Below are 14,605 nucleotides of genomic sequence, written 5' to 3' on the forward strand. Positions count from 1 at the left end.
CATTGATGAGAGTGGGGTGTTGTAGTCTCCCACTATTATTGTGTGGGTGCAATGTGTGCTTTAAGCTTTAGTAAGATTTCTTTTATGTATGTAGGTGCCCTTGTATTTGGAGCATTGGTATTCAGGATTGAGAGTACATCTTGGTGCATTTTTCCTTTGATGAATATGAAGTGTCCTTCTTTATCTTTTTTGATAACTTTGGGTTCAAAGTCAATTTGTTATTAGAATGCCTACTCCAGCTTGTTTCTTGGAACCATTTGCCTGGAAAATTGATTGCCAGCCTTTTACTCCTAGGTAGTGTCTGTCTTTGTCACTGAGGTGCATTTCCTGTATGCTGCAAAATGCTCTTTCTGTAATCAGTCTGATATATTCTTTGTCTTTTGATTAGAGAATTTTGTTAATTGAGGTTAAAAGTTATTAGGGACCAATGATTGCAGATTCCTTTTATTTTTATTTTTAGATGTGGAATCATGTTTGTGTGGCTATCTTCTTTGGTGTTTGTTGAAATTAGACCACTTTCTTACCTTTTCTATGTTGTAGTTTCGCTCCTTCTGTCGGAGTTTACCATCTATTATCCTTTGTAGGGATGAATTTGTGGAAAGATATTGTGTAAATTTGGTTCTGTCATGGTGTAGCTTGGTTTCTACATTTATGTTAATTGGGAGTTTTACTGGATACAGTAACCTGGGCTGGCATTTGTTTTCTCTTAGGGTCTGTATGACATCTGTCCAGGATCTTCTGGCCTTCATAGTCTCTGGTGAGAAGTCTGGTGTGATTCTGATAGGTCTGCCTTTATATGTTATTGACCTTTTTCCCTTACTGCTTTTAATATTCTTTCTTTGTTTTGTGCATTTGGTGTTTTTTGACTATTATGTGATAGGAGGACTTTCTTTTCTGGTCCAATCTGTTTGGAGTTCTATTGGCTTCTTGTATGTTTATGGACATCTCTTTAGTTTAGGGAAGTTTCCTTCTATAATTTTGTTGAAGATATTTACTGGATGTTTAAGTTGGGAGTCTTCATTCTCTTCACTCTCTTCTATACCTATTTCCTTAGGTTGGGTCTTCTCATTATGTCCTGGATTTCCTGGATGTTTTGGGTTGTGTCATTGTTTTCTATGGTATCTTCTGCCCCTGAGATTCTCTATCTCTTGTATTCTGTTGGTGATGCTTGAGTCTATGACTCCTGATCGCTTTCCTAGGTTTTCTCTTTTCAGGGTTGTCTCCCTTTGTGATTTCTTTATTGTTTCTATTTCCATTTTTAAATCCTGGATGGTTTTGTTCAATTCCTTCACCTGTTTCCTTGTGTTTTCCTGTAATTCTTTAAGGGATTTTTGTCTTTCCTCTTTAAAGAGCTTCTATCCGTCTTCTTGTGTTGTCCTCTATCTCTTTATGGGAGTTATTTATGTCCTTGTTAAAGTCCTCTAACATCATCATGAGTTGTGAGTTTAAGTAAAAAATTTGCTCTTCCTGTGTGTTCACATATCCAGGGCTTGTTGTGGTTGGGGGAACTGAGTTTTGATGATGCCACATGGTCTCGGATTAGCTTGTTGTTTAGCCCTAGTGTCTCGCCATTTGCTTATTTCTGGTACTAGCTGGTCTTGCTGACTCTTGACAGTGACTTGAGCCTCTTGTAAGCCCATGTTTCAACCCTACTTAGATACCAGCTCTCTCCCTGAGGGATCTTGGTACAGAGAGCTGTATTATAGATTCAACTGATGGCTCAGACAGAAATTGGAAGTATCTTCTCCCATACTGCCCATCAGTTCCTGTGTCCTGAGGACTCCAGGTGGGTTCCTCATGGACCAGGAACTTGAGCAGAAATGGTGGTCTCACCTGTGCTCTCAGGATTGCCACCACTTCTGAGATTCCAGCTCTCTCCCAGCAGGATTTGGCAACAGAGACCTGTGGCTCAGGGTCAGCTCTGTGTGCAAAGAGAAACCAGAAGGATCTTGTCCCAGAGTGCTCCTTGGTTCTTGTGTTTTAAGGGCTCCAGTCTGGTTCCTCTTGGGTCAGGAGTGTGAGCAGAAGTGGTGTTCTCAATTGTCCTCTCAGGAGGGTCCGCACTTCTGCAAGTCTCACTCTCTACCTGCAGGATCTGGGTTCAGAGAAATGTGGCACAAGGTCCCAGTCTTTTTTTAAAGATTTGTTTGTTTATTATATATGAATACAATGTAGCTCTTTTCGGGCACAGGGGAAGAAGGCATCAGATCTTATTTACAGATGGTTGTGAGCCACCATGTGATTTCTGGGATTTGAACTCAGGACCTCTGGAAGAGCAATCAGTGCTCTTAACCACTGAGTCATCTCTCCAGTCCAGAGTCCCAGTCTTTAATTCTTAATTCTTACTTATTTCACATGGCTCTTTTTTGTGCCAATACTAAATACATTTCAAGGTCCATTCATTTTCTCTTTTCTACTGGTTTTTTTTTTTTGCCTTATTTAAAAATACCATCATTTCTTTCTGGGATCATTGAATTATTTATTAGTAATTCATATAAGATGCTGCGTAGAAGACTATAATAGACATAATTCTATCCTTAGAATTTCAAATTAGTTGTTAAGAGTACCTTTGATTCCTAAGATCCCGAATTTATAAGAATAAGAGGGAAAACCATAAATGTAGAAGAAAAATTATTTCTTTTTTTCCCCCTTTGATTAACAGTTTGGGATTCTGGTTAGTGTTCAAATTTTGGTTTTTAGTAATCCTGTAACTTCGTTATGTTATTAAAAATCTTATGGCGAGATTATTCTAAATTATTTTTCATTTTATATAGATAGGAAATTGTTGTTCAAGTCCTCTTTAGCCATTTATCGTCTTTTACATTAGATGGAGCTCACAGCCAGCTGTTTACCTGTGCCTCCAATTTCAGTGTCCATATGTAGTAATGCATACATATTAATTCCTGAAGAAGGAATTGACTCCATTGATAAGTATGTTTTCCCCTTGCACTGAGGATGTTAAACATCACTGATAGGACATTGTTTTTCTTTTGAGGACAGAACAGATGCTAGGCAAGGTTGGACTGTAGATGTTCTCCCTGATGAAGTTAATCCTTTTCTAATGATTCATATACCTTAGGCCAATTAAGTACAATAAACTAGTTCAAGCAATGATATTTCCATGATAATTGTTTAGATATTTGAGATTCACTAGTATTTTGTGGGGTTTTTGTTTCTTTGGCAGTCAAGGCTAGAAAGTGGATAGGTGCTGTTACAGTGTTCAATATACTTTCCAACAACTGCTATTTAGCAAAAAGTGTTTGTTGTTATTGATTAGAAGAAATTAAATATTTATTTTGGGTTAAAATTTTTAGTTCATTGTGTATTGTTCTGATTTTATTCAAAATTTTATTTAACAAGTAAAATATAGTAAAAGTAATGGTTAAGTGATAGATACTATTATAGTTTTATTTTTGTGAAAACTTGATTGGAAAACATGCTTACAGAAATTTAGGGCAAGAAGGAATAAAGTATGAATATGAGTGTTCTTTCTGAAATTACTTACCCAGATGATGTTGGTGACACTGTCTGAGAGTAAAGAATTAGGGGCTTACAGAAAACTATCTTCAGTTTAGATATTTACAATTGTAGAATTAGAGGTGGTTGGAATATATCAAAGGGATTCCTCAACATGAAAACACAGTTATTTAAAATCAAACCTGATGGTCCATACCTATAATTCTGAACCAGGGGAAAGATGAAGGTGGTCATAAGCTCAAGGATAGGGTGAACTACATAGTGAAGTCCAGTTCAGACAGAGTTTCCTGACAAGACCTCATCTTTGAAAACACAGCACAACAAAATAAACAGGGGAAGATACTATTAAGACCTATTTAATTTCTGTTTTGTTAGTGTATAAATGTAATTTGCTCATGGAGAAGGCTTTACTCTCCCAGGGAGATTCTTATCTTAAGAAGGCAAGACTGCTTTATATGACAGTCCTTTATATGACAGTCCCAACATTCATTACTCAGGTAGAGGAAATAGAGTCCAAGATACTGAGATGTGACGGAGATTAGTAGACCTTCAGAAAGGTATTCTAGATCAAGGAATGAAAATCTTTCCAGATAGATGGAGACGTTAATGATGTGAAGGCTGTTGGTAAACTTGTAAGATGTGAGAATGAATAGAAACTTAGGTGTAGGTTGAAAAATCCATTGTAAATTGAGTTGTATAGTGGATTTGGGTAATATTTGATCATGAAGGAAGAGGAGAGAGACTGAAAGTAATGAGGACTCAGGGGATGGTTAGAGAGGCGTTCTTATTATTACTATATATCTAGGTGTTTACTTGTTACTCAGACATTGTTTTTATTTTTCAGATCTTTCCAGAAATCGTTTTACAGAAATTCCTTCAGATGTGTGGTTATTCGCACCACTCGAAACTTTAAACCTATATCATAACTGCATCAAAACCATTCCTGAAGCCATTAAGAATTTGCAGATGTTAACATACCTTAACATTAGGTAAGTAAATCTTGTAGGTGCTGAAGATATAGCTCAGCAGTTCAGAGACTAGCCTTCTTGTTTCAGAGGACCAGGGTGTGAGACCCAGAACACATATGTTGGATCATAACCATAAGATCAGTTTTGGAGGATCCAATGATTCCTTTTGACTTCTTCAGGCACTAGGAATACACATGACGCATGTACATGCATGCATGGAAAATACTCATATCAACAACAACAACAGCAAAAAACAATAAAATAAATATGATACATTTTATTATATTTAACTAATAATATAAATAATATAAATATTATATACCATATTAAATATAATACAAAATATATTATTCTATAATAAATATTATGTATTATATACTAACATAGTATATGATATACTAAAATATATATTATGTAAATATATTTGTATATAATAATTATTATTTTATAAGTAAATAAAACACATTTTGGAATAGTATACATCATCATTTTTAGAAGTAAAGGAATATACTTTGTTTATTCTTATGTTATTTTGTAGGCTTTTAGTTTTGTTCTTTAAGGCAATGTTTCTCAAAGTTTCACACCCAGGAATTGTCTGGGGATCTTGTTAAAAGATCCTGTTAGACCTGCTGTGGGAACTGCATTTTCAAAAAGGTCCCTTGATAATTCCTTTGGCAGCATGTGTGTTTGTAATTAGATCTCACTTTGAGAGGAAGGCTTTAGAATATGAATATTTTTATCATTTGTTGTCTAGTCCTCCCCAAAACATGGTCAGATTGTCACAGGAATACTCTACTATGTTGATACCAATTTGTCTTAGTCAGGGTTCCTACTCCTGCACAAACATGACCAAGAAGCAAGTTGGAGAGAAAAGGGTTTATTCAGTTTACTTCCGCATTGCTGTTCATCACTAAAGGAAGTCAGGACTGGAACTCAAGCAGGTCAGGAAGCAGAAGCTGATGCAGAGGCCATGGAGGGATGTTACTTACTGGCTTGCTTCCCCTGGCTTGCTCAGCTTGCTTTCTTATAGAATCCAAGTCTACCAGCCCAGGGATGGCATCACCCACAATGGGCTGGGTCCTCTCCCTTGATTACTAATTGAGAAAATGCCTTACAGCTGGGTCTCCTGGAGGCATTTATTCAACTGAGGCTCCTTTTTCTGTGATAACTCCAGTTTATGTCAAGTTGACGCACAAAACCAACCAGTACATCCTCTTTGTAGTTTATTTTTCTTTTCAAAATGGGGCTCATGATGATTGTCTTCCTAAATTAATTTGTTGTGTTGAACAGTTATTTCATATGAGTTAATCTGAATATTTACTGGCTTATAGTAAGTATTCAATAAATGTTGTTAGCCGGATGGTGGTGGTGGCAGCGTATACCTTTAATTCAAGCACTGGGGAGGCAGAGGGAGCCAGATCTTTGTGACATGATGTGATGCTACTGGTATGGCAAACTACAGGGTAAGTTCCAGGACAGCCAAAGCTATACAGAGAAACCCTGTTTAGACAACCCAAGAGTTAGTGGGTATCATATTGAAATGCACTCAAAGGAATTTTTCATTTACGTTGAGCATTTATGTTATTAGGCTGTTCTGCTCTAACTATAAGAAAACTACTATTATATTTAAAGATTTCTTTTTCAATGTGCATGTGCGTGTGCGTGGATGTGAGTGCAGTCCCTGAAACTGGAGTTATAGGAGGTGGGGCATTGCCCCCCAGCAGGTGCTGGAAAACGGATTTGGGTATGCTTCAAGAGCAGTCCACATGCATTCCTAACTGTCGGCTCATCTCTCTGCTTTCCAAGCTCCCACTCTGTTAAAACATAACTCCTTTCTTCATTTCAAGCAAATTTCCCTTAGAGCCTTTCTATGGTTAGGGTTATGGAGGCACTGAGTGTGCTAAAAATTATTCTCCAGAAGGTTCTGACATTCTCCACCTTCTGACTGAATCCTTGCTATCACTAGGCAGCTTACTTAGTGCACTTCTGCCTTCAGGGTCCATTTTTCTATCTTGAAGCTGAGATTCTCTATTTTGTTGAGTTAACGAGCAGATTAGACAGAGTAAGAAAGAAATTTGTCTGCTCTGGTTTTAAGGAAACGCTGAGTAAATGTCACTGAAAGCTCACGATTTACAATTAACTTGCTTTTGTATTTTCTTAGATTACATTGAGAACCACACATGTTTTTCACAATGACATTTTCTTTTTTTTTTTTAGTCGAAATCTTCTATCAACATTGCCAAAATACCTATTTGACCTTCCCCTTAAAGTTTTGGTTGTCAGTAATAATAAACTCGTATCCATTCCAGAAGAAATTGGAAAATTAAAAGATTTGATGGAATTGGTGAGTTAAATATTATATTAGATTATATATATCATGTGTACTTTTTTGTAATTGTACATATTTCTTTGTGGAATTTCACTGATTATTTTTAAAAAGGCATAACTTGGTATATGCCTAAATATAGTTGGATAGCAGTCTCAGCTACAGTTCTTTATGTCTGATTTTAGCTTGCAGCCAACAATAACAGCAATGGAAGTTGAGTGATTTCTCAGTATTAGAGACTTTAGGGGCTTGGTTATACGGTTTTAGACATATACTTCAGGTGACTCATTATTTGTTCATTCACTTTGTGAACACAGAAACTATTTTTAATTGTATATTTTATTTATTTACATTTCAAATGTTGTCCCATTTCCCTTTCCCTCTGAAACCGTTATCCTATCCCCCTCCCCACTCACACACCTCATGGGTACTCTACTCCCCCTCCTACTCCTGACTCCCCTCCCTGGCATTCCCCTACATGGGGAGTTGAGCCTTGGCAGGACCAAGAGCCTCTCCTCCCATTGTTGCCCAACAAAGCCATCCTCTGCTACATATGCAGCTGGAGCCATGGGTACATCCATATGTACTCTTTGGTTGCTGGTTTAGTCTCTGGGAGCTCTGGAGGTCTTTTTGTTTAATACTGTTGTTCTTCCTATGTGGTTGCAAACCCCTTCAGCTCCTTCAGGCCATTTTAAACTCCTCCATCGGGAACCCCGTTCTCAGTTCAATGGTTGGCTGCGAGCTTTCACTTCTGTATTTGTCATGCTCTGGCAGAACCTCTCAGGAGACAGCTATATCAAGGTCTGGTCAGCATGCACTTCTTGGCATCAGCAATATTGTCTGGGTTTGGTGGATGTATGCATATGGGCTGGATCCCCAGGTGTGGCAGGCTCTGATTGGCCATTCCTTCAGTCTCTGCTCCAAACTTTTGTCTCTATAACTCTTCCTATGAATATTTTATTCCCCCTTCTAAGAAGGACTGAAGTATCCTCACTTTGGTCACCTTTCTTCCTGAGTTTCGTGTGGTCTGTGGATTATATCTGGGGTAATCCAAACTTTTGGCTAATGTCCACTTATCAGTGAGTGTACACCATGTGATTTTTTTTTTTGTGATTGAGTTACCTCACTCAGGATGATATTTTCTAGTTCCATCCATTTGCCTGAGAATTTCTTGAAGTCATTGTTTTTGATAGCTGAGTAGTACTTTATTGTGTAATGTACCACATTTTCTATATCCATTCCTCTGTTGGATCTGAAGTGGTTTGCAACCCCATAAGAATAACAACACTGACAACCAGAGCTCCCAGGGACTAAACCACAAGCCAAAGGGTACGCATGGACTGACCCATGGCTCCAGCTCCATATGTAGCAGAGGGTGGCCTTGTTGGGCACTAATGGGAGGAAAAGCCCTTGGTCCTGCCAAGGCTGGATCCCCCCAAAGTAGAGGATGTCAGGGCAGGGAGGCCAGAGGGGTGGGTGGATGAGTGGTGGAACACCCTCATAGAAGAAAGGGGAAGAGGGATGGAATAGGGGCTTTATGGACAGGAAACTGGAAAAGGGGATAACATTTGAAATATAAATAAGAAATAGCCAATAAAACAATTCAATAAAAAATGAAAAACTTCAGGAATCTAAATATAATAAAAGCGAACTTAATTAGCCAACTCTATGTAAATTTTTAGTTAAACATTAATATAAATACATATTCACTTTTTTCTTTATGTAGGAATAACACAGAATGCATAGAATAAAGAGACTGGAAAAATGAGAGATGCTAAAAATTCTCAAGTTTAACAGATTGTATGGATATATTTCAACAACAACATTCTACATGCATACATACCCCTGATTTAGTTCCATGATTTTATCGTGCCAGAATTATGGTTTCTCTTAATTTGTTACATTGGCTTATAAATATTTAAGGCATTTTATACACAGTAATATTTTGGAAAAATTTATATTGATTTATAAAATAGTGCTTTAAACTTTAAGCCTTTCCTGTATAAGAAAACAACTGTATACATTTAAATGTTTCCTTTTAAGATGTTGTCTTTCTACAATGACACCTGGCATTTGCAGTTTCTAGTAATAAGTTCTTTCATTTGTTGCACAATACACATTGTGCTATTATGCAAAATTACATTAATACCCAGTAGTTCATAAACAATGTTACAAATAGACATACGAATTCTTCATCAATATTATTTATGAACTACTGGGTATTCACAGACTAGCAGTAGTAGCTTCTATCCTAGGATCTGCATAGCCACAAGTTATTGGTCTGATAATGGTGCCAGGTATGGGTTTGATCTTGTGAATCACACATTAAATTAAGTAGTTGGTATCTTAAAAATTGGGGTCTCACTGTCTGTGTTTGGAGGGTAACCAACAGCAGTAGCAAGAACCTATAATAGTTAATGTTTTTGGGGTCTGCAGAGCCTCATTGGCCAAGTAAACCATTCTGGGCATGAGCTTTTAATTTGGTAATATATACTGCCCACTATTGGCATTGTTGCAGTATTATTGGGTGACTCCACTTCTAAACTTTCTATATATGCCTGTGTATTTATCTATATCTATCTATATTTAAAGAAGCTTCTACAATTGTTGATTTCCATATGATTTTTCCCCAGAAGATCTTTCAGTGAATGCCCTTTCAGTCAAGGTTACATCTGTATAACCTTGAGAGACTTCAGACTCTGCTTTGAGTGGGATTTGGGCTACTCATAGATGTGCTTGTAACTTTCATATTCGTATCATTTTTGAGAAAGTTATTTATCTAAACTTACCTTGACTGTGGTGTCTAGTTCTCTAGCTCACATCTCTGAATGCTTCACTTTTTGAGGTTTATATCCTCCTACATAGTCAAAAATGAACTACATTAATTGACAAACTATTTTAGTTTGTTGATAGTTATGTATAGTATTTTATCTCACCTTGAACATTTGGCTTATTGTTATTTTAGTGGTGAAATTTGCTCCTTAGCTGAGAGTATTACCCATGTACTTACTCAATTTAATCTCAGATTTTGCACAGAACATTTTTTATTGATGGTGGTTTATTAACTTATGATCCAACACAGATATAAATCTGCCAGAGAAGGAAATTAGAAGTAACTTTGCTAGCCACTTGACCACGTGCTTAAAGTTTATAATTGAAAGAACGTTTGTACTTCTCAACTTCGTTACATTTTGTTTTCTTCTTTTCCTTAGGACATTAGCTGCAATGAGATTCAGGTCCTTCCTCAACAAATGGGAAAATTACATTCACTTAAAGAGTTAAATATAAGAAGAAATAATCTTCATGTTTTGCCAGATGGTAAGATCGTCACTGTTTTCACTCACTTGAGTAATAGAGTTACCATACAGCATTTAACTTAATGTTTTTCATTTCTAAACAGAATTAGGAGATCTCCCCTTAGTGAAGTTGGATTTCTCCTGTAATAAAGTGACTGAAATTCCTGTTTGCTATAGGAAATTGCATCAGTTACAAGTAATAATTTTGGATAACAATCCATTGCAAGTACCACCAGCACAGGTTTGTAATACGTATATGATACTTATTTTTCTCAAATGTTTGTGATTTTATCTGTTTATTAAAATTTATAGTATCTTATGAGTCAATTTTATTTTTTTTCCGGAAGGCTCAGTGAGGACTTGCAATCAGAATTTCACAAGAAACCATACATGCAAGCTGTCAATAGATGAAAACCGTAACAATGACCAGCATTGCAAGGCATTCTTTTTTTTTTTAACTTGAGTATTTCTTATATACATTTGGGTATTCCCTTTCCTGGTTTCCGGGCAAACATCCCTAATCCCTCTCCTCCCTTCTTTATGGGTGTTCCCTTGCCCATCCTCCCCCCGGCTTGCAGCCCTCCCCCCAACAATTTAGTTCCTGGGGTTCAGTCTTATGGGACCCAGGGCTTCCCTTCCACTGGTGCTCTTACTAGGATGTTCATTGCTACCTATGAGGTCAGAGTCAGGGTCAGTCCATGTATAGTCTTTAGGTATTGGCTTAGTCCCTGGAAGCTCTGGTTGCTTGGCATTGTTGTACATATGGGGTCTCGAGCCCCTTCAAGCTCTTCCAGTTCTTTCTCTGATTCCTTCAACGGGGGTCCTATTCTCAGTTCAGTGGTTTGCTGCTGGCATTCACCTCTGTACTTGCTGTATTCTGGCTGTGTCTCTCAGGAGCGATCTACATCTGGCTCCTTTTTGCCTGCACTTCTTTGCTTCATCCATCTTGTCTAATTGGGTGGCTGTATATGTATGGGCCACATGTGGGGCAGGCTCTGAATGGGTGTTCCTTCAGTCTCTGTTTTAATCTTTGCCTCTCTCTTCCCTGCCAAGGGGTATTCTTGTTCCCTTTTGAAGGGTAAACATTCACATTTTGATCATCTGTCTTGAGTTTCATTTGTTCTAGGCATCTAGGGTAATTCAAGCATTTGGGCTAATAACCATTATCAATGAGTGCATACCATGTGTGTTTTTCTGTGATTGGGTTACCTCCTCAGGATGATATTTTCCAGTTCCAACCATTTGCCTATAATTTCATAAAGTCATTGTATTTGATAGCTGATGGTATTCCATTGTAGATGTACCACATTTTCTGTACCCATTCCTCTGTTGAAGGGCATCTGGGTTCTTTCCAGCTTCTGGCTATTATAAATAAGGCTGCGATGAACATAGTGGAGCACGTGTCTTTTTTATATGTTGGGGCATCTTTTGGGTATATGCCCAAGAGAGGTATAGCTGGATCCTCAGGCGGTTCAATGTCCAATTTTCTGAGGAACCTCAGACTGATTTCCAGAATGGTTGTACCAGTCTACAATCCCCACCAACAATGGAGGTGTTCCTCTTTCTCCATCCTTGCCAGCATCTGCTGTCACCTGAGTTTTTGATCTTAGCCATTCTCACTGGTGTGAGGGAATCTCAGGGTTGTTTTGATTTGCATTTCCTGATGATTAAAGATGTTGAACATTTCTTTAGGTGTTTCTCAGCCATTCGGCATTCCTCAGCTGTTAATTCTTTGTTTTGCTCTGAACCCCATTTTTAATAGGGTTATTTGTTGTCCCTCTCGGTCTAACTTCTTGAGTTCTTTGTATATTTTGGATATAAGGCCTCTATCTGTTGTAGGATTGGTAAAGATCTTTTAATCTGTTGGTTGCTGTTTTGTCCCCACAGTGTCCTTTGCCTTACAAACTTTGCAGTTTATGAGATCCCATTTGTGATTCAAGGCGTTCTTAAAAGGTGCACTAATATCTTGGGGCACTAATGCTAACAATTAATAAATGGGACTTCATGAAATAGAATTTCGTGTACAGCAAAAGACAGCATCACTTGAGTAAAGAGCCAGCACATAGAATGGGAAAACATCTTCATAAGCTTTTCCTCTGTGAGAAGGTCAGCCTCTAGAATATTAAAACAACTTAAACAGGAACCTGACCATCATGGATACACAGGAACAAGTAAAATCGAGGCAACATAAGTTTTGAAACGTAAGTTTCAAAAGAAGAGATACAAATACCTGAGAAATATTTTAAGAATGTTCACCATCCTCAACTATCAGGGAGATGAAAAGTAAAACTAGTTTGATACTTCATCCTACTTGTTAGAATGGTTATTAAAACAAATCAAAACAAAGCAAACCCCCAAGGACCGTCAACAGCAAGTGAGCACAGACGCTTGCAAGAAGGTGCATGGAGGAAATACATATAAACTCTTAGTGCAAGGAAACAATGATGCCACCACTATGGGTATTGGTGTCTTGATTCCTCAAAAAGCTAGAAATAGACCTGTCACACAACTCAGCCATACCGCTCTGGCATCTATGCCCTTCGACACAGATATTTGGCCTCCCATGTTCACTGGAAAAGGAAAGCAGCCTAGATGTCTATCAACTGAAGAATGGATAATGAAAATGTGGCACATGTACTCAATGAAAATTCACTTAAAGAAAAACGAAATTCTCAGAGAAGTGGTTGGAACTGGAAATAATTATCCCTGCTGAGGTAGTCCAGACCCAGACAAAGAATTGCCACGTGTTTCCTTTCACATGTGGATGGCTATTTCGATGTGTATGTTCTAATTGGAGTGCCCTGAGAAGTCAGGAAACCAGTAAGGACTACTAAGAGACTAGTAAGGGGCCATAGGAAGACATTTTCAAGGAATCAAGAATAGAACACAGGTGGGAGGAGACAGGGAATCAAAAATTATGGGTTAAGTGTTAAATGAAGGGGCTGGAGAGATGGTTCAGTGGTGAGAGTACAGCCTGCTCTTCCAGAGGTCCTGGGTTCAATTCCTAGCTACATGGTGACCTCAAAACCATCTGTAATGAGGTCTGATGCCCTCTTCTGTTGTGTCCGAGGACAGCTACAGTGTACTCATACAAGCCTGGGTTTATACATATCATCTTTTCTATTAATCAACAGGTCGGTTTCTATACAAGTAATATACTGTTTTATTACTATAACCAATAATATAAATTGAAATCAGGATAGTGATACCTCCAGCACGGTTTTCATTGTTGAGGTTTGTTTTGGGTTTCTTAGCTCTTTTTTTATTTGCTATACTTACTTTACAATAGTGCTTAGTCTCTCTCCTTTTAAATGCACCCCCATCTCGCTCTCCCTCTCTCCCTTGTCTTCTTCTCTCCCTATCTCTCTGTGTATATGTAATTGTAAGTGTGGGTGTGCACATGCCATAGTACAAATGTAGTGGTCAGAGGACAACCTCATGTGCTCAGGTGTTGTTCCGTATCGTCCCCTTTGTTTGAAGAATAATCTCTTGTTCTGTCTCTGCAAATGTGAGGTCAGTTTTAAGGTAGCTTCCTCTTCCCTATTCTATCTTGCCATTCGAGGATACTATATTTTTGTTGTTGTTTTCTACTGTGGATCTAAGGAATCAACCATACGTCTTTACACCTTTGTGGCAAGTGCTTTACTGAGTGAAGTCATATCTTCAAGCAGCGTACCTTCTTCTGTGTAGTTTTTCCCTCTGAACATTGCTTTTCTGTATGAGCAAAGGACATTTTCTCTGAGCATTTTCCTAGTTGAACTTTATTCTGACTGCATTGCTATTATGATTTTTTGTTTGTATATTGTTTTTGTTCTTTTGTTTTTGAGACATGGTTCCCTTGTGTAGCCCCGGATGTCCTGGAAATTGCAATTAAATGTGTATGCCATTACTGCCTAGCACTTCTATTTTTTAAATATTGTTTTATTTTCTACTTATGCAGTCATTATTATTCTTTTTTAAATTTTACATCAATTTTGTTTTGCATCAGATTATATATGTATATACTTTCCCTCTCACTAATCCAGTGAATAGTATATTTCTAATTTTTCTAAGAAAGGCTGTGTCCATGATACAGATCTTTTAGCATTCATTAGTTTGTCCATTTTACTTTTAACAAGAAAATGGGAGTGAAATACAGACAAAACGGGCTAGAGATCTAGATCAGCAGCTAAGTACCATTTCTGCTTATCCAGAGGACCAAGATTCAGTTTCCAGCATTTCCCACATCCTGTTCTGGTTTCCATGGTCATCAGCTATACACGTGGTACATTTACATACATGCAGACAATCATAGATATACATAAAGTAAAAATAAATAAATCTCTATAAAAGGAAACCGATTATTTGAAAAAGAAATATTCACAGGGATTGCAGAGGTCTGAGCGAGATGGGACTTGTGGAGACAGGATCTAGATACACGCCCCATCGCTAACTCAGAAGCTATTTCCAACTGACAAACACTTGCAAAGGAGGATTTACTTTGTACCAATGGATTCTCACTGGGTATGCAAACCACAAGGACAAGTCTCATGCTCAAA

The 14,605-nt window shown here is 37.7% G+C and overlaps 1 protein-coding gene across 1 annotated transcript in view; it reads left to right on the forward strand.

The window, feature by feature from the left end:
• The window catches only part of Lrch2 (leucine rich repeats and calponin homology domain containing 2), a 69,589-nt gene that overhangs the window by 32,600 nt on the left and 22,384 nt on the right, over window positions 1-14,605 (forward strand). Inside the window, exons 2-5 of the mRNA XM_032889999.1 lie at window positions 4,322-4,466; window positions 6,663-6,789; window positions 9,984-10,089; window positions 10,172-10,308. Coding sequence (XP_032745890.1) covers window positions 4,322-4,466; window positions 6,663-6,789; window positions 9,984-10,089; window positions 10,172-10,308 — 515 coding nt within the window. The remainder of the gene's footprint in view (window positions 1-4,321; window positions 4,467-6,662; window positions 6,790-9,983; window positions 10,090-10,171; window positions 10,309-14,605) is intronic.

Source organism: Rattus rattus, chromosome X, assembly GCF_011064425.1.
Source record: "Rattus rattus isolate New Zealand chromosome X, Rrattus_CSIRO_v1, whole genome shotgun sequence".
In the NCBI taxonomy this organism is placed as follows: domain Eukaryota; kingdom Metazoa; phylum Chordata; class Mammalia; order Rodentia; family Muridae; genus Rattus; species Rattus rattus.